Source organism: Homarus americanus, unplaced genomic scaffold (assembly GCF_018991925.1).
Source record: "Homarus americanus isolate GMGI-L3 unplaced genomic scaffold, GMGI_Hamer_2.0 scaffold22250, whole genome shotgun sequence".
NCBI classification, from domain to species: Eukaryota; Metazoa; Arthropoda; class Malacostraca; order Decapoda; family Nephropidae; genus Homarus; species Homarus americanus.
The window spans coordinates 11,576,582-11,601,827 of NW_024741189.1; the positions used below are offsets into that span (position 1 = coordinate 11,576,582).

General features: G+C 37.8%; 1 protein-coding gene across 1 annotated transcript in view; it reads left to right on the top strand.

Annotated features, from left to right (window-relative positions):
• Positions 1–24,807, top strand: part of LOC121875784 (probable inactive protein kinase DDB_G0270444) — a 30,473-nt gene extending 5,666 nt beyond the window's left edge. Inside the window, exons 2-5 of the mRNA XM_042380480.1 lie at positions 7,656–7,942; positions 14,314–15,092; positions 18,872–18,996; positions 20,181–24,807. Of these exons, the coding sequence (XP_042236414.1) occupies positions 7,909–7,942; positions 14,314–15,092; positions 18,872–18,996; positions 20,181–20,322 (1,080 nt within the window). The 5' untranslated portion in view covers positions 7,656–7,908 and the 3' untranslated portion in view covers positions 20,323–24,807. The remainder of the gene's footprint in view (positions 1–7,655; positions 7,943–14,313; positions 15,093–18,871; positions 18,997–20,180) is intronic.
• The last annotated feature ends 439 nt before the right edge of the window (positions 24,808–25,246 follow it).

The following is a 25,246-nucleotide window of genomic DNA, read 5'->3' on the forward strand; positions in this document are numbered from 1 at the left end:
GGCCGCCTCACACCTTCTTCTCTAGTAATACTCAGAGCCCAATAATGTTTAGTTTGTGGCTTGCAAGTGTTCATATCAGAGCAGCTACTTGTTAAAAACTTGAGGTAATTCTGATTGGCTGATCTGCCAGCATCTTGTTTTGTCGTTACTGTTGCCGTTGTGTAGACAACTTCTGCGTCACCCACTGGCAAGTGCACCTGCCATTGTCTAAATCTGACTACGGATTTTGTTGGCACTCTTGCGTTCGCAGAAAACAGGCACGAGCTCTTGGTCACCGTGATCCAGGCTCGGGCGGTTCTTTCTGCGTATTCAACTCTGTATATTTCTCACACATGGTAGCAGTACCTTCAGCGGACGAACATGGCACACAACCAATATATATTTTTACTGTAGAAGTAACAGCTCATTCATTTTTGAGGGTGTGGAAGATTTTGCAAGGTGTGTGCTCGGCTACTAGCTGTTGGTCATCTCTTGCTGACCACCAGGTGATAGCACTAATTATTGTGGTGTAGGGTAAATATATACCATTGGGGGGGGGGGACTCATTGAAATAATGCGTGAAAATAAAGCTGCGAAAACAGTTAAACTTGCGTCACCGAACAAAAAATGTGGTTAAAAAATCAAGCGTTTTGTGTATTTATGGCCGGGAACAGTGTGCTCCTTTGCCTTCCGTCCCCCCTGTTAATGTATTGGAAACCCAATTTTATAGTTGGTTAATAAGACTCGCGGGATTTGTTTGTACGTTACGGATGTCAAAGATTAAGGTCATGTGGTCACCTTTATTTTTTTTTTATAGTTAAACAAATTGTACAAATTTGATATACAATATTCCTGTTGCAGTCAAAAGGAACCCTAACTAATTATATTGTCTCCGGGAAAATGTTGAAGTTATTAAGGGGTATATAGTGCCCAGATGAGCTGTCTGTTACCGGGCTGTCGTGGCACTGGCACCCTCAGTCGTGATGACACCTACATCTCACGCCTACTGTTGTAACCCAGGGGCGTGTCTCAAGGGACTGTCTTAAGCTTATCGACAGACTGAGATACTATTTTTTTAGGTATGCGGATCAATTATAATTTAGAGATGAGCTAATTAAATTAAATTGTTATTATTATTATTACATTCCCTAATTTAGTCTCTTTGGACGTAATTTTTTAGTTGAGTGTATGTGGTGTAATGCTATTGACTTCAAGTGCTAAAGATGCTGTCAACGTTTAGAGCTGGAGATGTTTTTCGAGGTGATGCTCCTTAACCTTCGAATGCCAAAGATAACGATACAATTTTCACTCGTATTAAAGTAAACAACACTGGGCGAGGAACCCATCAGTAGTCCGCCCACCACCACCTGTGTACAATATCTCATGAAGTTTGTGTCACGCCAGTAGACTAAGTGACGGCCCCAGCCCAGAAACTGTCGTATCTCAGTACTTACTTTTATTTTCTCGAGATGTTAGTGTGTAAACAAATGCTTAGGTGGTGGTTTTTGCTTTTATGAAATTGTTTGTTTCAACTGGCATTTGAAGAAAAAAAACTATAATGCTGTAGGAGAATCGATCTCAAATAGTAACCGCAGGATAACCCGCCCATTCCCCCACAATATAACGTAATCATCAAAAAATACATTGCCTGTTCTTCATGTGACTTGAGGTTTATATTTTCAAGTACAGGCGACTCGTTTATCGCTCTTGTTTACATTACATAGTTTGGGTTGCAGCACGCAGCTTCACATCCGGAGCACGGCGGCATTTAAAGACATTTAAAGATTCCTGCAAATTTTTATATCATGGTCAACCACACAAGGGCGCCGGACGTCACCTGCCTCACTCGAGTTGTTGCTGGGTTTTCTTAATTCTGGTACGGCAACACGGCCTTCTTGTTGGTGTTAAATATATCCGGTCATGTTGTGTGCGGCATTCCTCAGTCATTCCCTAATTTACGAGGGCATGACTCATTTTATAGTAAGTTTATTATTATTAATTATATTATTGTTTATCGTTTCATGTATGTTGATTTTGAAAATTCTCTATATTTAACTATACAGTATTACTAGGCATTATTAATCGTGTTATTTATGCAGATAGTTTAAATCGATAACACTTAGAAGTTAGTGATAATTTAACGCAGATTCTCTGAATACAGTAGTACTTGAGTTTTGTAAAGAAACATCACAATCTAATATTTCTCATAGCAGGACGTTATTAAAATGGTGATTAACCTTAAATGGGGTTATTGATTTTCAACTAAACTTTTAAGATTCGAATTTTTATATATTGGGAAATAAAATTAAATTCCTTTGAACAAGCGTGGGGAGAGTTGCTGGCCATGACGGGGGGGGGGGGGGGGCTCTGTCAGCTTCAGGTGTGCCACATTACCTGTCACACCTGTTCACTGGTGGCTGGGAGGTAGAGAAGAGCGTGTGTGGGAAGGAGGGAAGATTGTGTGGGAGGGAGGAAAGGTTGTGTATAAAGGGGGGGGTGGTGTGTGTGGGAGGTAGGAAAGATAGTAAGTGTTATTACTCTGGTGGGGTGGGGGGGGCTAGATGAAGGTATGTACAAATTTGTTCAATGAATACACATTTTAAGAGGAACAATGAAAATAGTTTTACACTCCCTCCTTTCTCCCACAAGATAATGAAGATTCAACCAAAGCTAACTCGTGGAACTTGATGTATTGAGACTGGGAGGATACTTTCGTCACCAAGTAAAGAATATTGAAATGTTGTGAAAGTTAAAACAACACTTGATTGGCCTATCAACGAAAGTCCTGCCAACTTTTGACTTCCTGGAGACCAATAGAGCACAAACAACTCGATTGGTTGCGGAGTCGGTCGCGACGGCAAAGGCAGATTCGCTGCATTTTTTCTAATATAATAATGGTAACGATGTCATAAGAAGGTAGAGCATTGTGAATAGGTCAGTTTTTGGAAACACTTGTCGTTTGTGATGATGCTTTCAGATGAATTGCTCTCGGAAATTAGAGTACGTGTAATGTCTGCACGGTCTAGTTCGGGGAGTCGGGGCTTGGGGGAGTGACTGTAGTCGGGGCTTAGAGAATGACAATAGTCGGGGAGATCGGGCCTATAATAATGTAACAATAGAGGGAGGGAGGGAGGGTCGAGGCTAGAATAGTGACAATACTTTGTGGTTGACACTACCAGAATGGTAAATGCCATCGGGGGTATCAAGTTGAGTGATAAACCTTATCACTTCCTGTACGTGGCTTTAATGTACTGAGGTTACACGACCATGCAAGAGTGTGTAAGTCGTGATTACTGGAATATGAACCTCGGTACACATTAATCCTCCTGCAGCCTGTTTCTTCTCCACATTGTGCCTCACCACCTCCATCTTTTCTCCACCTTCCACTTATCCACCCTTTTCTGCTTTTCCACCGTTTCTTCCTTTCCTTCTACTCCTTCCTCTTCTCCGCGTTTTCTTCCTCTCCATCTTCATCGCTTTATTAACCTCGCATCTGTTGTCTTGTCGGGGTCTCCGGGTCATTCTCTGCTTCCTCTTGGCATTTTCGACCATCTTGTGACCTTTTAAACTACATCTCTCTCTTTTAAATTAATTTGCAGTCATTACTCACCAGTCCATTCAGCACATCTCTCTTGTCTTGGCCTCTGCTTCTCCTTTATTGTATCTTCCCTAGCACCTTCATTGTTCTCGTCGTTATACTTTTCCTTTACTTATTATTACACGTTTTATCCATCTCCTTCTTGACTCCTTCCTTCTGTACGTGATTGATATGTTAACGTGAATGGATGTTAATAATGTCGTAAGGTGGTCTGTTAATACTAAAGTGTCGAACAAATGTGAAAATTGCTTAATTTGTGGGCAACCTGATTGGCTGTACGTACTTGTCGACAAATTAACCTCATCGGACTGATGCTCGTTTTTACCGAAATTGGTTTCGTGTATAAAAATTATGTGTAGGTTTTGTTGATACAAGCTTCATCAAAGCTGTCATCTAGTTCAACAAAATGTACCCATATATATCTTCAACCTTGCACTAGTTTTTATATTCATTGAAGAAAATTGGGGAGTTGAATTTCTTGTCTTTTGTCTTGCGTAGTGTGTTCATAATTCGATGTTTCCCAAGGGATGATATCACGTAAAACACTCGGCAAGAGGATAGCTTAAACAGAAGTGGGCCAATGGTCTGCTTTATGACCTGACCTCAGGTAACTGACCTAACCTACCCAGACCTCACCTTTGGTGGTACTTGCTTGTGTGACCCTAGAAAATTGATTGCATTAATCCTCTGACTCAACCAAATGCCGTTTTAAATTGACACAAGCTTGATGTGGGGGTGAAAGAAGGATAAGTAAAAAGTTATACAGTAGTGGTGTATTATTATTATATGGAAGCACAATCCTTCATATACATAACGAATGTCTTTTCTTAGTTGTCTTCGGCCCATTTTTCTTTTAAATATATCTACTTCAAAGATTATTGTGTTGTGCAAGGTCGGCGTTATGTTAATATGATACTCAGTAAGTTTTCGTGTCGATAGGTTTGTGGAGAATTTTTTTCTGAAAGCTTGGTGTTGTAAAATCGTCGTAAAGAGGTCACTGGTGAAGCCTTGGTAGATGTCGCTAGTCAGGTGATGATCAAGATCCATAGACCTTGGTGATGGTGACGTCGAAGTGTCGTGGAAGTAAATACAGACACGAGATTAGTAGAGTGACTAAGTCTTTTACACGCGACCAGCCATCATTGCCATGGGGAGGGGTCTTTTGCTGTCTGGGGATGTGATCTTTTAGTTAGTTGGTTACCTGGGTCACCATTTATTGTCCCCGTACGGGGGCTAGTTTATTGGGCACCCCCTTACATCTTGTGCAAGGTGAAGCGCCATCCTCTTGAGGTCACATTACACCCGCACCAACATAACCTGTGTTCAGACTGTGTATAGGGTCACGCTAGAGTTATGTAACGTTTGTAGTCACGCTAGAGTGTCACATAACATTTGTAGTCACGTTAAACGGGACTGCCCAGTATGGGCAAATAGGCCCGCTGCAGTTTCCTCCACTCGTATGTTCTTATGAGTCGTGTAAACTTCGGGGTTACGCTAGTGTGTCACAAGACGTTTATGGCGGTAGAAGAATTAATTGTCATGTATATTTGGGGTATGGTGCGAGGTTTCCGGGGTGGGTTGCCAAGACGGTGAGGCTACAGCCAGGGTGACAACTGGTCATCGAATAGTTTAAAAGTTCTGCGGAATTTTTATTGCCTTGAATATCTGGATGGTTGGCGAGTGTGTGGTGGTGCATTTCTCTTGTGCGAATGCTATTGATGTCATATAGCGTGTGTGGGTGGGTGAGTGTGTGTTGGTGTTTAAATTTGCAGCTTGATTATACGTAGTTGGACTCTCAGCTCTGAAACATTTTAAACCCAGCTATTAAAAATTTAAAGAAAATTTATGCCCGTAATACAAACGGAATATGAGAATGTTCTGGCCACAAGAGACATTTTTGTCATCGTATATAGATTTTAGGAAGTCAGGTTTTCGATACTGTCCGATAAGTGGCAGTCTGTTCAAGTCCAGTAAAGCCTTCTAATAAGAGCTTATACATCATACATATTATTTTTGCTTGAATTTAAGTTTAATAATTCATCAGTAAGTGAACACTGGTCATACTAGAGGTAAAGAGGAGGTTGGTGGGAGAGGTGTGGATGTGATGTAGGAGGGAGCCTAGGGTGTAGGTAGAGGTAGAGAGTAGGAACAGGTGTAGTAGCCAGGTGGGAGATTGAGGTACAGGTAGAGTCATCAGGTGAAATAGTTACTACAGTTTTTTTTTATCAGAGAAGCTTTATTTTGGGAGAGGCAACAGACACTCACAGCATAGTTCATTTTGGTCCACCCACACCCTCTGGTTTACTTGCATATAGGTACAGCCAATGTAGTGGCGGAGATGCGTCGGTCGGATGGATATAGCTCTCGTTTCTTGTAATAGTCATTGGTTCGAGTCTTGGGCGCGCCCCAGTCATCCAGCTGTAACTGGGTACCTAACTTTGCACTTGGGGAAGTGAAGAGGGCATAGTGTACAGTGTGTTGTATTTCACCCTGTTCCTCAAGACTAGAGCCATCAGGCCTATATTACGTGACTGTGTGGGTTATCAGCTGACTGACTAATGATCACATATGGGTATTCTAATGGTTCACTTAGCTTAATTGTAATCATTCGTGACTACTAATGGATCAGTCAGCTGAATGATTATGGTACTGTATTTTGGTATTTGTTGATAGATCAGCTATATTTCTGTACCAACTGATAACTACATGTCGATATTTATGGATGGAGATTTTGTTTGATTATTCTCTAAAGAATAGTCTTTAATGAGGCTATTTGTTAAAGGATTTATCAGCTTAATGGTTCTCTTGCTCGTTACTGTTTATATGATGTGACTGCTAATAAGTCGTCCTCTTAATTATTGTATTTGGGTATTTACGGTAATGGTGGTTTAAATGTAATTGTGAGTTTGTATGTTAATGGTTACTTTTTGTGATTTATATGCTAATGGATTGACGTTTTCTTTGCTTGTTTGTTGTATGGATAAAACATTTTACATGTTGTGGTGCAGTATGTGGCTATTAGCAGCTAGATATTGGTTAGTGGCTTACTTGGTGTCATGAGATCACTTGGTGCCACAATACCTTTTGGTGTCACAATACCTTTTGGTGTCACAATACCACTTGTGCTACAATATCGTCTGCTACCAGAACATTTCAGTGGTATATAACTATATACAGTACTACAGTATATCATTGGGCGCCATAATGTCACACTGTAACAATATCACATGGTGTAATAATGTCAGTGTCACATTATCATAGTGTCATTACAACAACTGGATCCATATCGCTTGGTGCTGCTTCGTATATGTCTTGTTGCTTGGTGTCAAAATTCGCATTGTATCTAGTATTGCTTATTGTCAGTACTGTCACTGTATTACAATACTGTTGTCAAGTCACTATACCCTCATTATTGTTGTCAAGTCACTATACCCTCATTATTGTTGTCAAGTCACTATACCTTAGTATTGTTGTCAGCAGTCACACTACCCGCAGTATTGTTGTCAACAGTCACTATACCCTCAGTATTGTTGTCAACAGTCACAATACCTCAGTATTGTTGTAAACAGTCACTATACCCTCAGTATTGTTGTCAACAGTCACAATACCTCAGTATTGTTGTCAACAGTCACTATACCCTCAGCATTGTTTGGTGTCAACAATATCGGTGTCTTCAGTATCACTTGATTAATCTGATTATTTGAGGTTCACAAAGAAGCAGTGGATGACATCAATAATTGCTTAGCTTTCAGATTTTGCGGGGTCGAAAATGGTTGAGCGTTGATCTTTTTACCTCGACTCCAAGTTTTGTATAAAGCCTAGCTTGGTGCCAGAAAATTGCTTTACCCAAAACTTTGCTTCCTTATGTATAGCTTTGTGGCCAGAACAATGATTAATGGCCAAAAACTATTGCTTGGTAGCTAAATCGTCGCTTTAAGAGTACATAATATCGCTTGGTGGCCGAAACATCGCTTGGTGGTCAGAACGTCGCTTGGTGACCGAAACATGGCTTGGTATCTTACAACCTCACGTGAATATCACACTTTATTAAGATAGACGATCTGGTCATCCATTTCAGTGATTCTGTTGACCACTGCAGTGAGTACCCATTGAGCCCAGCATCCCTACAATTGATCATCCTTTGAACCCTGTAGTGATCAACTATTAAGCCCTGCAGTGTTCCTCCATTGAGCCCTGCGGTTGATCATCGACTGAACTCCGCTGGAGTCCAAACCATCCAGAGGGATCCCACAGTGTGCTGAAGTGAGCCCAGTTGAGCTTTAAAGTGAACTTGGTTATCACAAAACCCCTGATTTCGACAGTGACCAAATATGGAAGGTCATGACAATGTCGGGGACATGAAAGGTAGTTTTTACCACTTGTTTACATTGATTTTTGCATATCAAAATTTTATTTAAAATAATATTTATGGTTCGCTATCAAATTTGTCGAAATTTATCGCATTTATACGTGTCTAAATATGTAGTATTTGTGTTAAAATTCTTGGTTTGGTATATTAAAATAGCGCCCTTAAGAGCTCGGCTGAGCACAGATGAATATGTGGCCTCTGGGTAATGTTTATATAAGCCACTTAAAATTTAGGATAGTTTTGGTATTTCAAGTACGGTAATAATCGTCACAATCGAAAATGTACATTAATGATATTTTGAATTCAATTGTAATAATGTATACTTGCCAGTAACAGTTACTTTACGAGTATTACTGTAACACTCCTAAAGTAACTGAATCATTGTAACATTAATAATTACAGTATATTTTTAATTATTTTGTAGTTAGATTTTGTGGGTGGATGGATTTTTATTTTTTGCCCATGGGAACATTCGGATACCGGAGCAACTGTTTAGGTATAAAAAAAAATTGAGCTCAACATAAATACCCATTCATTAGTTATTATTGTCATTAATGTTTTCCCTTAGTTATTGTTATCACCATCATTACTACAACTAACTTCACACCACTTGTTGGTTAACCAGGATGAAGAGTAACTAAGAACAGCCGTTATCTATTTTATCAATCTTTATCTTGATGTCAGGAGCCTGGTGTCGTTCACTAATCTAACCCAGAAGCTTATTATAGATAACCGTTTTATATACAGTAAACCCTATTTTTTATCACTTCAGAATGAAGTTTCAAAAATAAGTTTAATTCATTATCCCCATATTGTTTAAGTTCCAGTTCCCATGCTGAAGGAGCGTAGTTTGTGTTGATGCAACATTGTCATTAGTAATTTTAGCATTCTTTTTATTTCAGTAACATATATTTTAGGTATCAGATATCAGGTAAAAATTTTTATTTAATTGTTAAGTTACAGTAATAGTAATTTTAGATTAGTAGCTTAATATTCTAGTACAGTACTGTCCTCAAAATCTTCAAGCTCAGCTTATTTTTATTATGCCTTTCCTTCACCACACAGTATGTTATCATTGTCAAATATCTAAGTGTCCGTTATGATAGTTTTTATCTGCTTTGAGGAGTGTTAGAAACATATTAGCAAAACTGTACACCCTCATCGTGTTATCAGACAATATTTTGGAAAAAAACAGGTGTGCAGATTGCCCTGTGAACACCTTTTTTTCCGCTGTCTTATCTGTCTTATCGGAAGTATGATGCAATCTTATCTTGGCATTTTTCTATATATATATATAATTTTTTCAAGATAATCAGGGTAGCGGGCTATGACAGGCAAACATTGTGTTGGTTGTGGGTGTGGTCGAGGGTGAGATGTGGGGGTGATTAATGTATGATGTGTGTCCTGGGGGGCGTGAAGGGTGCATGTGACTCAGACTGTGTTGATAGGTGGAAGTGTCTGGCTTTGTTTGTGCATGTGTGTGTGTGTGTGGGGGGGGTGGCTGTCTGTATTGTGTGGGGGTGTATGCTGTCTGTTGTGTGTGTATGGCTCTCTGTGTTTTGTGTGCAGGAGTATGGCTGTCTGTTTTGTGTGTGGGGGGTGTATGGCTGTCTGTTTTGTGTGTTGATATGACTGTTTTGTGTGGGGGTGTATGGCTGTCTGTGTTTTGTGTGTGGGGGTGTATAGCAGTCTGTTTTGTGTGTGGGGGTGTATGGCTGTCTGTGTTTTGTGTGGGGTGTATGGCTGTCAGTGTTTTGTGTGGGGGGTGTGGCTGTCTGTGTTGTGTGTGGGGGGTGTATGGCTGTCTGTGTTTTGTGTGTGGGGGTGTATGGCTGTCTGTTTTGTGTGGATATGGCTGTCTGTGTTGTGTGTGTGTGTGTATGGCTGTCTGTGTTGTGTGTGTGTGGGGGTGTATGGCTGTCTGTTTTGTGTGTGGAATATGGCTGTCTGTGTTGTGTGTGTGGGGGTGTATGGCTGTCTGTTTGTGTGTGGAATATGGCTGTCTGTGTTTTGTGTGTGGGGGTGTGTGGCTGTCTGTGTTTTGTGTGTGGGGGTGTATGGCTGTCTGTGTTGTATGTGTGGGGGGTATGGCTGTCTGTGTTTTATGTGTGTGGGTGTATGGCTGTCTGTGTTTTATGTGTGGGGGTGTATTGTCTGTGTTTTGTGTGGGGTGTATGGCTGTCTGTGTTTTGTGTGTGGTGTATGGCTGTCTGTGTTTGTGTGTGGGGGTGTATGGCTGTCTGTGTTGTGTGGGGGTGTATGGCTGTCTGTGTTTTGTGTGGGGTGTATGGCTGTCAGTGTTTTGTGTGTGTGGGGGGTGTGTATGGCTGTCTGTGTTGTGTGTGGGGGTGTATGCTGTCTGTGTTGTGGGGGGTGTGTGGCTCTCTGTGTTTTGTGTGGGGTGTATGGCTGTCTGTGTTGTGTGGGGGTGTATGGCTGTTTATGTTTTGTGTGTGGGGGTGTATGGCTCTCTGTTTTGTGTGGGGGTGTATGGCTGTCTGTGTTGTGTGTGTGGGGGTGTATGGCTGTCTGTTTTGTGTGGGAGCATGGCTGTCTGTTTTGTGTGTGGGAGGTATGGCTGTTTGTATTTTGTGTGTGGGAGGTATGGCTGTTTGTATTTTGTATGTGGGGGGTATGGCTGTTTGTATTTTGTGTGTGGGAGGTATGGCTGTTTGTATTTTGTGTGTACAAATGTTTGCGGACGTTGCCAAGTTATTCGGGGAAATTAAGAACCAAACAGACTGTGAAGAGCTACAGAAAGATCTCGTTGTCAGCTTCAAGAATGGTCGAAAAAAGTGTAAGAGGATGCACCCAAGTCGTATCAACAGTAAGGAGGAGTATCACCTGTCCCAATGGGATGAAGAAACTGCATTAATAGAGACCGAATGTGAAAAGCACCTGGGTGTGTATGTTGACAATGAACTGAAGTTCTCGGCCAATGTGAGAAGGTGAATCAAGCAACTAAACTAGTAGGTTTTTTTTAAGAAGATCTTCAAGAGTGAGGTAGAATACTTCCCTGTCTGGAGTACTGTCACCCTGTTTGGTCCCCGAGATATGTTAAGAGACTGTCAATTGATTGAAAATGTCCAAAGGGTGGGGGGGGGGCACTTGGCTTGTTCCCTGCAATATAGCATCTCAGTTATCCAGAGAGATTAGAACACCTACAACTGCCTAATGTATACTGTAGATGGGCAAGGGGTGACCTAATTTAAGTGTACAGTATAAACATCTCGGAGGGCACTAGAGACGCACCGATTAATCAGTATTGGCAAGGAGATAGTATCAGTAGTTGTATATTACTGATTAATCGGTATCGGTAAGGTTAGTATTGGCCAATAGTGGTACTGTACATACAGTATTTGCCCTGTAAGTTAGGGAAAAATAAGAATTTTACTGACCATTCTAAGCTAAACTCCAAATTTTGCAATAATACTGTACAGCTAACATAAGCATATTCTTGCAATCCTGTTTGGACCAATCTGGACTGGTCCAACTTAGTTTTTTTGGACTGGGCTAGACAGGTCTAATTCTTGATATTCTTATGGAGATGATTGCTGCGCCAGAACAGCCGTGGGACCAGTCTCGACTGGTTCAATCCTTGAGTGGGAATATGCTCATAGTTCCATTCTTCTTCTATGTCCAGTTGAGAGTTCAGAACAGAATTAGTTTAGTTTTATCAAATACTGTAAAGTTGTTCAGTATTAAATTAAACTATTTAAACAAATTCTGTACTGTAATCTTAAATATGCTTTGTGCTACCTATGCAATGAGAATAGTTGTCAGTTCAACACCTTACTTAGCAGATATTCATCCTTTAATATATTCATACACTAACATTTGCCTATATGCAGTAGTAACCAAATGCAATACAGTAATTAGTTTTAACCCTTAGACGACCATATATTTACAATAACAATCTCTGTAGTAAGGATAGTTAGACTTTTCCTCCTATAAGACCAGATTAAAGATTATATAGTACTGTACTTCAGACTGGAATAAGTATATAAGGAGTATCGTTATTGGTAAAAAATGGGTATCGGTGCATCCTTAGAGGGCACTACTCAGTTGAGTGTTCATACATGGAGCTTAGCGTACGCTCGCCCCACAAGGGGTCACAGCTCAACATTGAAGAAGCCACAAGTCCAGAAACCCGTGAAAGCAAACTTTTTTGGAGTGAGAATTGTGAACTCTTGGAATAATCTGCCAGAGAGTGTTTTGATGGCACCGAGTGTGAGCTCTTTCAAGACGAGACTTGACCAACACTGGATTCGGTTCAGATACATTCAGGAGCCAGTACTTGCCAACAGTGTGTAACAGAGATGTGACTGACCGCCCTTGCACTAACAAGCCGATCAATGGCAATGAGGATAAAAGTAAAGAACACTTAAGGTTGAGCCATTCGACACAAGCATATGTTGGAGCCCATGAACAGGTGGCAGGCATGTGGAGCCTTGGAAAAGGATCACCACTAATACCATTTGTTATCGCCGCTGGCTTCAGCTACAGTGCTGGCGTGTGATGCCATTAAATCTTTCGACCTGTGACCTCGCCAGATGTAGAAGTGTTTACAGACAAGTCCTGGATCTGCTGAGTGGACTGTCTTCGACTGGTGGCGGTGATGCCTGCTTCACCATGAGACAGATTGCCCTCACTAGAGATACTGTGAAGACCAGCCTTCTGCTTGCACTGATGAACACCGACTCACAATCTTGTCCGAGAATTTGTGCTGGGACAATTTATGCAGTACTGTTGTCTCTTGGAACACCATACTGATCTCCATTGACCTGCACTTGTAAGTACAGTACAGCTTAAGTGATGACGAACCCCTCGGTACTGAAATATTGTTGACTAATTACGCCTACTTATTTCTGCCTAACCTGGAGTAATAAGACAATGCAGAATGAAGCGAAGCTAAGATTATTAGAGTTATGAACTTTGTGTTATGCTCCCTTCGACTTGCCCGTCACCTGAACGTCCTTAACCAAGGCGTTTACACCATTCATTGTGTTGACCCTTCCACAAGTGTACCATGTTATATCCCTTAATATTTTTTAGTTTATTAGTTTCAAAATGGGTCAGATAATTTATGGACACCTTATATTACATCATCCAGAAATGTATAAACCATAAGTGATATACGGTACTTACTGCTTCATTTCCTATTATGATTCCATAAGACACGAGCCAATCAGTGGCGAAGAGGATAAAACAAAACTAAAGACTGTACTGTATCAACCTCAACTCAAATTTCAAACAGAAAGCCACCTCCCTTTAACAACAAAAGTACCTTACACTACCATGCGATTATTACTCATTTACTGTTAGTCAAATAACCAAATGCTGCTTTGGGATGTTGAAAATGGTCTGTGTTGAGTGTGTAATAAAAGTAATACTTTACTAATAATAGTAATAATTATTGGTTTATTGAAAGAACATGGCAAGCAAAAGGCTGCAAATATACAATAAGCAGAGATGATGGTTACATAATTGTGGAATGGCACAATTATAATAGTGATTTCTCTCTTAGCTGGAACAATTGGTGCAGAGCACTTCCAGGAATGAGAGATTTCCGGGTAATGAGACGACTCTCAAAGCCGGAAAAAAATCCCTCTTCCCCAGAATTTTCCGGGTAACGGAAAAATTTTCTCAGAAGTTCCAGAAATTGCCCATTACATCATCTATCGAACCCGGAAAAATATCCCCCATCCCCAGAATTTTCTAGGTATCAGGAAATTTTTCTTGGAATTTTCCGGGAAATGTGCCCCTTGGAAAATCGTTCCCAAAGCTGTAATTTTCCGGAAAATTGTGAGAAAATTTAATTTCCAGCAATTGGAGAGTTCCGGGTTTGAGGGATTCCGGCTAACAGAGATATTACTGTATAACAGAATTTCAGCACAGTTACAGTACAAAACTGAGATTGGCAGGAAGTGAACACATATGTTAACTTTGAGTTTTTGGTAATGTTTACAATGGTTGGAATTGGACTGTTCTTATAGCAATTAGTATGTGGTTGTTTGGTCTGGATGCAGTTGTAGTATTTAAAAGCAATTTTTATAACTTTAATATTCACTGTCATTTATAAAATCATCATAGAATTCCCTCGGTACATTTGTCAATGATTCAGGATGAAAATAGTCTAATATAGGTCATTAATCTTTTTAATGACTTGGGGACACCACATTGAGGTCCTATGCATTATTTGGATAGACTCTAATGATGCCTCTGTACTCACTTTACTTGACATTAGATTAAGAATAGAATTATGTATACAAACCTTAACCTTATTTGAATTCCTGAATTAACTTATATTATAATGACTTCATTGAGACAACTAAATTTCGTTGTGATTAATTTTCATGTTTTGCAGGAGACGCCCAGCAGCCGCAGCAAGAGCAGCTCGGGGAAGGTTCAGTCAGTTGCATTGTTTCCGACCAATCAAAGTGGGAAGTCCAAGAAGAAAATACTGAAGAACAGCCGGCTGAAGAACAGGTAAACCAAGAACAGCAAGCTGAAGAACAGGTAAACCAAGAACACCAAGCTGAAGAACAGGAAACTGAAGTTGTGCAAGTTAAAGAAGAGGTAGAGGTCAAAGATCAGGTACATAATAAAGAGGAAGTTAATCAGGCTGATCAAGAAGTTGAAGAACAAACAAGTGAAGGAAAGGAAGTTGCAGAACAGGTAGACGAAAGAGAGGAGGTTGAAGAAGTTGACCAAGGAGAGGAATTAATAGAAGAGGTTGATGAAGGAGAGGAAGTTGAAGTGATAGAAGAAAGCGAGTTAGATACAGAAGATTTAAACCAAATAGAGGAAGATCAAGAGGAGACTGAAAAAGAAGTCAACCATAATATCAAGGATGTGGTAGAAGAGGAGGGTAAACAAAAAGAAACTGAAGAAAGGTATAAAAATTGGGAGAGAAAAGAACAAGCAGAGCAAAAACAGAACATCAAGCAAGTGATACCAGCATACAGCACAGAGGGTATTAACGACGCCAAACAAAAGTGGAAGGCTCTTGAAAAACAGGAGGATCAGTCTGAAGTAGACAATAATAAGAATTACAAGATAAAGATAGGGCAGAAGCCAAAGGATATAGAGAGAGAACCAAATACAGCAAGAGCCATGGCTGATGCTACAAAGACCAGTCGATTTGTAAGTACAGTACCTCTTAACTTGGCCATCTTTTAGGGTTAATGGTTATACCTCCATGTCTTTACTGAAATTAGTTTGTAGCATTTATGGTTATTTCAATGTGCACTTGCTACAAAAAGTTCTCGGATGCCCTAAGGGTCATACAATATGACAATGAACAAGAAATCTGAACATGACTCTGAGGAAGTTTTAGTGCAAATTAAATTACTTTTTTCTCCTATAAATACTATAAAGACAAGCAACACATATTATTACAAAATATTGAGATTCACTTCGTAATCAGGCATACAAACCACTCTGAGATGACACGAGCCATAGTACTAATTCTTAAATCCGTTGTGGTCAGCTGTTTGAGAACTTCTTGCGGCGAGTGTACCTGAACCTATAATGCTGTTTTTTTTTGTCTTTTTTAATTAGAACTCTTACTATACCAGGGATGCAAAATCACCAATTTTATCAAGTTGCTAGCATGACCAGTAGAATTTAAGATTTATTAAAGCAAGTAAAAAAAAATACGTTTTGACACGGGGGGGGTCTTACCATAGATTTTTTTCACATTTCATATAAAGGTACTATACTGTACTCTACATGTTAATTAAGGATCTGGGTTCACAATTTAAAAATTTGAGTAATTAGTGTTAATTAGTTACCTTTGAAATAATAAAAGATATTTAGAATACAGCAGGGGCTTATGACGGATATGTTCCTGGATTCTGATCATAAGTAAATCTGTTCATAATGTGGGGGTTAGGTTCCTCGAAAATGGCGCGTTGGGCAAACTAACTTCTGTGGGGTGGTGGGATCGTGGTCGCATATGGACTCTTATCATGTGAAATGCATACCTTTTAAACATTTACATAATGCACAAATATGATGATAATAGAACTAACATTCCATAAACTAATTAAAATATTAACGATAAGCATTATAAATTCATATTTCTGTACTGTATTTACCAATTACACTTTTCAAAATAGAAGATCTCCCACCAATCACATTTCAGGATGCAATCATTATGCCAAATTCTAAAATAAATATGCTAGGTCTCACCATTTCCTCTAATATGTCATGGAAGCCACACATCCACAACATTGCTAAAGCTGCCTCCCGAAAGCTGGGAATTCTGTACAGATGACATAGCTACTTCACTCCTGAGCAGTTGCTTCAAATGTATAAGGGATTCATTCATCCTAACTTGGAGTACTGCTTTCATATCTGGGGTGGCTCTTCTGTCCAACTGTTAAATAGGGTAGAATCAAAGGCATTTCATCTAAGTAACTCTCCTCCTTTAGTTGATAATTTCTCTTCCTTTCTCTTTGCTGCAATGTTGCTTCACTCTCTCTCTTTTACAGGTACTTTAATGGGCAATGTTCGGTGGATTTGGCATCCTGTGTACTGCCGGCAAGGCCGTGGGCTCAAAACACTCGTCTTGCCTGTGGTGCCCACCGTTTCTGTGTGGATGTCAGTCACACTATAATAACCCTTTATAGTACATTCTTCTTTCCTTCCACAGCCAAACTGTGGAATGCTCTGCCTTCTTCTGTGTTTCCATACTCTTACAATCTGCCTCACTTCAAAAAGCTAGTTTTTCCGGCATCTTCGTGGTGAAGATTAATATACTGTACAGTAAAACCTCGATAACTAGGCACATACTCTGGCCTTGCAAGTTATCCCAAATTACGACTTATTGAGGCACTTCCCACCTCCTACAAATATGCAACAATAAAAAATTATCTACCCATTTATGTGTACAGGTAATTACTGAATGTAAAAAAGTAACACTAGCACTGCAGGCAAAGAATGAAGCATCATAGTAGGTGATGCAGGTGGCCAGATATGCCCAGATTTTCCCAGATAATGTTATATATCTAGGCATTTCCCGAGTTATGCTAATACTGTACATGCCAAGTTATCGAGGGTTTACTGTAGCCTTTTTCTCTTCTATTTTTAATATCTTTTTACTCTTATTTTTTTGGCCCCCAAGCCTCGTTGTGGGTCGATGACCTGTCCGGGTAAGCTATTCCCTGATGACTATGATATCGTAAATGTTGTGAAGTCTTCTGATGACGGTGATTGATGAAGACTCCAATGATGATCAAATTGGTATTATTTTTATTTCTTAAGCCGATGGATCATCAGCTTCAGGCTCCAGATCGGCAGGTGATGTTGATGGTTGGGGTTCACTGAATTCTAGTTCGGCAGACGATATTGATGATTGGGATGACTGCGGCTTCAAGAAGAAATCTGTTATTTTCTTTTATTTGCATTTTCTATGCAAATCTTTCAAAATTTCTCTGTATGGCACACAAATATCTTGAAGGGCCCTTTTGAACTTTAAACTTCTCACCATTATTGGATCAATGTCGAAACACATCTCACCAAGTTCATTTGCTTTTTAAGAGGAATTCAGAGGTCGCCTTAATTATTAATTTAGGTTTTACAGGTTCCACTTCATCATCATCACTTTTACTGTCATCTGCTATAAGCTCTTCAAGTTCCTCATTTGTTGGTTCTCTAAAATGCAAGTCCAACAGTTCATTAACCTCCTCTTTTTGCCTATCATCAAACTCTCGCCTCCAGTTTCCTTTGCAAGTTCCACAATTTCAGGCCAAAGTTGGTGCCAGCAAGCATTCATGGTGGAAGGCTTCACTTCATCCCAAGACATTTATATAATGTCTAGGCAGTCTTTGATCTTAAATGCCTTCCAGAATTCCTTCAGTGTTTCATATGCACCAGCATCCATTGCTTCAGTTGTTCGCCGATAGACATTCCTCGTGTAATATGACTTAAATGTCTTGATGATGCCTTGATCCATTGGTTGCAGAATTGAAGTGGTATTGGGGGCAAGAACGTAACTTCCACATTGGGATACGTGAACTGAAGCATTTCTGCATCATGACCTGGGGCATTATCCAACAATAGCAACACCTTTGAGTCAAAATTCTTCAGGAGATATTCTAGATTGAATAAAAAATCATGTTTCTAGCATCTTCAATGCATCACTGAAACACTTATTAGATGCTTCATAGGCAAACTGTCTTGGTGTTTCTGATTCATATCCTAAGTCCAGATCACATAGTAATGCAGAGGGTATAGCACAGGAAACCCCTGATATACTTTAAATAGAAGAGAGAGAATTTGAGGAATAATGGGGATGGATGTTGGTGGATTATATATAAGGGAAAAGTAGTGGAGGCAAGTGCAATCTCGTAGACCCAGATGAATGGGCAAAGGGGAACAGGTGTCAACCTCCAGTCCCATAATGTCCCATCCAGGAAGAGGCAGCCATTGTATAAAATAACTACACCTGTATCTGTGTTATCTGACCACATCCCCACACACTACAGAACAGACAAGCTGCTTGAATAGCAAGTAACCTGATAAGTGGTGGAAATGATAAATTAAGTGAAAAGCAAAGTACAGTACTGTACAGTATTACTGCTGATACTATGTTGTTTTACAGTTTGGTGGAAAAAACCTGTGTGGATTATTGGTTACTGTAGTTACTCTACTGTATGATAATAAAAGTGAGAGCTACTACATGTACACAGCAGATATGAGTACAGTACAGGGAGAATTAATTCTTTTGTGATTAGGTGTAAGGGTGTGTAAGGAAAGATCATGTCATCATCACTTCATACAAGGGTTTGCAAAGGGAGAACATTACATTATCATAGTGTAAACGGGTGTACGTACGGGAAAGGTATTCTTAAAATGAGGTAGTGAAGCGTAGGTGAACATACAGTACTTGTATTCCAATAATTAGCTTTTTGTTACAGGGTGGTACCAGTGAAAAATGTGCACAGTGCAACCGTACTGTATATGCTATGGAGAAGATGGAGGTAGCGGGACGTTTGATGCACAAAACGTGCTTTAGGTGCTGCAAGTGTAACTCTCCACTCAGGTCAGGATTGAAATATTTAAACTCACTAAAGTACATGTACATAAAGATTGAAACCTCTCTTATTTTTAGTTTCTTAGTCATCCCACACCTTTACAATTTACTATTGCACACACCCTTCTTATGTACAGTCAGCCAAAGATGCATTGACCCCCACCCTGGCTATTGTACTTGTATTTTTACCTGGAAGTACTTGGTAAAGTATGGCTGTATGTAATGGGGATTGTGATTGGTGGATCTATTTGCAGTTGTTTCACTGTCAGGGTAAATATTAAATAGTCCAAAAATATAATTTTTATAATTACAAACTATTCATCGTTATTTAAGATCATGATAATTTTCCAAATGTTCGTGTATTTGTTTAAATAATGAGGAAATCAGATATGAGAATTTTGTGGCAGGCCTGGTTGAAGTTGAGATGCCAATTCATTAATCTAATTTCTTTATTATTTAAGCAAATATACGGACATTTAGAAACTTTTCATGATCTTAAATAGCGATGAATAGTTTATTATTATAAACATGCTACCTTTGATTGTTTAATAATTATCCTGCCAGTGATACAGCCAAAAATAGATTCACCAATCACAATCCCCATTACATACAGTAGTCTTATTTTACCAAGTATTGCCAGGTAAAATTGAGAGTTTGAGAGCCAGGGTGGGGGTTGATGCATCTTTGACTGTGTAATGAGACAAAACTCACCAGAAGAGGATATTACATATAGGTAGAATATTTATAGCAGGAGGATGTAAAGACAGGAAGTTTGGTAGCATGTCTCGAGGGTGTGGGGGAGACTACGTATATTAACACAGGCCCAGTACAGTACAAGTGTTGTATATAAAACACAACTGCGTGTTACAGCTTTATTTTACTAGTTGCATAGGGGCTGTACAAAGAAAAAATGCAAATTTGAATTGATTGTGGGTAGTTAATGAAATTAACAAACTAATTCATTTTTCCCAAACCCCAACAAAAGTAAATTAAGCATTAGGTTTTCACTGCACTATTTAGAACTAAAAACACACATACTGTATAACATAAAATGAAATTAAGTATATTTCAGTAATTTTGCTTTTCATTTCCTTTGAATTTGAATTTTGTTAATTAAAGCAGTAGGATATGAGAACAGTACTGTATAAAATTCAGGTTTATTGAAAGTCATAACGCCTTATTTTGATCTTCAGTGTCGGAAGGTTTTCTGTTGGTGGTGGGCACTTGTACTGCTTAACACACTACAAGCAAGCATTTAGAGAGAAGGGAACATATGATGTCTTCACCCCAGACAACCCCTGCAAAGGAAAATGGCAACCCAAGGCTCAAGAATAATAACTAGTATCAGGAAATCTTAGGGGACCAGGTCAAGGAAATCTAGTTTGTCAGTGAGTACAGTATACTGTATTTTTAGATCTTGCTGAAATTTTTTTTTAAACATTGCCCCTGGTAGTTTCCCTTTGATTATGTATAATTACATTAGTTTTACATAGATTTGAGGCAAGACATTGTTGATTATAATTATTAAATATGCATAAAAAGTGTGTAAGTGAATTTCATAAACGTTGACAAGCTCTCTTGAGCTCCATCCTTCAGCTTGTAGTTGGATGTTTTATGATATCCTCATTAAAATGTATATTATTATTCATATCTGTATTTTTTATACATATTTAATTACATTTATAAGTTTTCTATTTGAAATAGAAAATTGATTGTAATACATCTTTACAAACTTCTGTAAGCACTCAGAAATACGGGTATTTTCCCACTGAGTCCTTTGATTAGATCGTAATCAAGGCATTTGTTATGCTTGATGAATAGAATATGGATTTTTGTATATACATGTAATTTCTGTATAGATTGAACTTGTTAATCTAACAAGCAATAAGCCATTCTCCATGCTTTCTCAGTAACATTAGTGTGTTGTCAGCCAAAAATTACACAATGAAATTTAGTCCATATTCTGTTACTTATAATGTATATAAATGTGACTTGGTTCAAAAGACTGTTTTAAAGCAATACCAAATTGACTGAGGTTTTAGAAAAAACAGAGTGGATTTATTTTGTGACAACTGCATCTTAGTCACACAGCACACTTAAATATAATAGATTACATAATTTATTGTTTTCTTTGTTTTGCCCCTAATGAACCTTGGTATGAGTTTCTCCTAAACAAATCCTTATTATGCCTTTATAGTAATAAAAATTTTGTCTAAAAAAAATATTTTTGGATATGTCTTGTGGCCTTAAAATAGATATTAATGTATTAATAACTTCTCTAAATAAAATATTCTAGTCTTCCTTCTAGAATTTTGCCTTTACATATGTATTTTTAACTTAGTTATTTATGCTATACAGTACTGTACTCTACTGTACAGTACAGTATATTTACTTTAATAATTGTTGAAGATCATTGGTAACTAATGATAAATTGCAGTACATGTATGTCAAAGGCATCATATGTGGAGGATTTTGGATGTAACTTTTTAAAAATCTTTGAGCAAGAATCTGATTTCATGTTTTCATTAAATATTTTGAAGTTATATCAATTAAAGTTAGCCTTTTAAGAATGGGCTTTGAAGTTACCACTTGACCTTTGGTAGGCTTCTTTAATTTTTTCTCTGTTTTTATAACTGGTATATCTTACACTTTATGGAGACTAGAGCATCAGAATTTATTATACATGAAGTTTATTGCATAACTTAAAAATTAATACTTTTTGAAAAATTTTCATGTTTCCCATAAACATTTACAATTCATTCAGTTATGTAGTTTAATGCAATACACTACATACTTCTTTATATTCACCAGTATTGTAACATAAAATTAGATGACAGTTGAGAAAAAAAAGTAATTGAATATGGTACAAGCTGTCATAGATATTTTGTGCATTTCTACATAAAATCCTAATGGTCACTTTTATGTCAAATGATATTCAGTGTTCTTATGGTATGATCTTGTTGGAGTGATTGACTTCTTTGTCTTTTACTTTGATATTGATATTGATTACTGTACTAAAGATTATTTTTCTTGTACAGTATTATCATATATTTCCTTATCTTTTCAAAGTCATGTCATCTATATTTTTATTCATGAAATTTACAGCACAGGTACTATATATACATTATCAGGGCACATACAGTATATAAAGCCTCTTAAATCTTGACTAAGCTCTCCAGATGATTTGAGAATTATCTGGACCATAATTGGCTTCATGGATCTTGAGAATTTTGGTACCACGAATCTTAACATTAGTTACATAAATTATTCTGCCTTTGGCAACTCCCAGTAATATGTCAGATCATAAGCTTTGCAAGTACAGTACAGGTACTGTATATTATGTACAATTTATTTTGGGGTTTTCCAGTTCTTAGTGTTTGTTTGAAGCCTTATTTTGTGTACAGGTATTTCATCTTTTAATTGCACAAGTGCTCTTTAAGATATGGCATCTTATTAAACTTCTTGGTAAAGAATTTTATTTTTTGAGATGTAGTATCATTGTCTCCACTAGTCAAGTTTACTTTTATACAGTAATTCAATTGAAATGGAGATCAACTTTGTTGATTAATTTTTTTTCAATTAATCTGCATAGAAAAAGCACAGATATTGAATAAGTGGAAAAATGACATTACTGTATATGCATTCTGGCTTGTGGTTAGTCATGTTGTGCCTAGCTGTGCTCTGATAACTTTCAGGCCTATACATGTACTTGGAGTACCTTATAAGTCTGCCTTGAAGCTTTGTATTTAGATATTGTAGTAAAATTTAGATTATTTCTACTCTAACATATGAAATATTTTAATATTAGCTTTTTCTAAAATTTATGAATATGCATGGCTTCATTTTGGAGGTCTTTGATTTATGTTTGGCAGTTTCTCATAACCAAATGTGTCTGTGCACCAGTTAATTGGGAATTAAGAGTTTTTATTGTACTGTATATGTATATACACTGGTAATGTGTGTGTATAGATACAGTAGGTAAGATTTGATTGTCAACTGAATACCTTCTCATGGTACTGTGAGTTTGCCGAATTCAATGGCATTCAAAATTTTTATTTTATTATTCTTTTTATTTTTTATAATATTCACATTGCTTATGGTATGACTGAGTGGCCAGCAATCTGCTTAGACTTTATTCAGAACATAAGCAATATTTCATGGCAACAAAATAGGCATTTACAGAAGTGTGCAAACTGGATATTGGATAAGAAACTGTTGTATGGTATAACAATGGGCGGTATGTGGAATATGTACAAAAATATGGTGTTTTGTACTACAGTGTAATTAGATCCTTTATAAAATATAATTTGTAAGCTCAAATGTATGGTGTTCCTGTATTGTCACATGCAGGTGTGTAATACTAGTTAAAGCATTCATGTCTTTGAAAATATAATTAGGTATAGTATCAAAACATGCAGTACCTGTACAGAAAAATTAATCTTTACTAAATGATGTAGGTAAGGAAAAATGCTATATCTTTAGTATATTTGTGTAGAGTATTTTAAAAGTTGTTGCTAAGTACTGTATCTTGAAGTGCAGACAAAAACAACATTGTTCTACATTTTATGGAAGTAGTAATGAGACTTGTAGAACTGTACATTTATTAGGTCCTACACTGTTCTTACAGTTAACACGTACCCTTCATAAAAGAAACCAGTGCTGTAGTGTATGTGTATCATTGTAATTTGTCATAGCACCTTGCATATTATGTTAAACTGGTTGTAGGTTAGTGGTATTGATTGTAAAAAAAATACTATTGTACAGATTGAATAAATACCCTGTGCCTGCATTTCAATGCAGAGGAACTAGTGCATTCTACTTGTATGCATTTTTTTTACCGTATTTTACGATTTTACGGCTTACAAGGCACTTTTTTTTTCTGGAAAAAAAAAGCATGCATCCTATTGTATATGTGAAGTTGTGGCCTACCGTAGGCTAATTACAAATATTTTAATTCTTACTTAAACACATTACCTGTGTTATTACTTTTAGTTAATAAAAAAAAATATTGTAAATATAAAAGCGGGATTTATAACTGTACTGATGATGATAACCCAAAATGTTTAGTGTCCGTATAACAGGCACCCAACTTTTCAGAGCTAAGCAGTAACCATTTTTGATCTCTTACAAATGTTACTATCTATTAATGTCATACCTGCAACATATATCTTTAAATCAACAAATATCTGATACAAATGAAAATTTACAGATTAATTTCTTTTCACTTATCATAAGATCAAAAACATAAAAGGGGAATAAACTTCTTCATTTGTTTAGAAGAGGGCAGGGGGGGGGGGTTCTCAGCTGTTTTGAGCTGTCTCCTGTGTGTAGTGGAACTATTTTTATTTATTCCTCAAATTTACTGGTATTGTACTGTATATATTATTTTAAGAAAACTGGCTACAGGAGGAAAATTCATGCAAGTTTTTTCCTAAATATTTCCTGGTGTAATGAGGGTGCGTCTTATATGCCGTAAAATATGATACTGTATAGAATTTGACAATACTGCTTCTAGCCTGTCATTTTTCCACATAGGTATATGGAACAACAATTTGCCTATAAAATTTCAGATACTGTACTGTAATAGATTCTTTGTTAGATAAATTAGAGGAGGTCAGGTAACCTGGATACTTTAAATACTTTTGAAATACTGTAGTGAATGCTTTATGGACCCTATTTTGCTGTTTGAATACTAAGAGATTGTCTACTGTGGACAGAGTGGAAATGTGTAGATTATGTACTAACATACATTTTCAAAAAAACATTGAGACCTTTTCTATTGAAAAATTAAAGGATTTGTATAAATTATAAGTAGATTCATTAAGTGTTTTATTAAACATTTTTGTATTAAATTAAAGTAAAAATCTTTGATAAATACAGTAGCTTATAATCCATGTGCATTGGGGTGATTTTATAACGAAGTTGTTTAAAGAGCGGGGGTAACTAATTACATGTACTGTACTGTACTGTACTGTACTGTACTATTAGGAAAATCAATCCATAATTATTTTTACAGGCATGTCCAAATACTTATAATTAATGGTACTCCCACACTAGGAAGTGTCCTAGTGTGGATCAGAGACTTTCTTTATGATCACAAGCAGTGTGTGGTGATTAATGGTACAAAATTGTCATGTGTGCCTGTGACAAATGGGGTACCACAGGGCAGTGTATTGGGACCACTGTTGTTTGTTTTTATAACTGACATACCAGAAGCTATACACTCCTCCATACAAATGTTTGTGGACAATACCAAGTT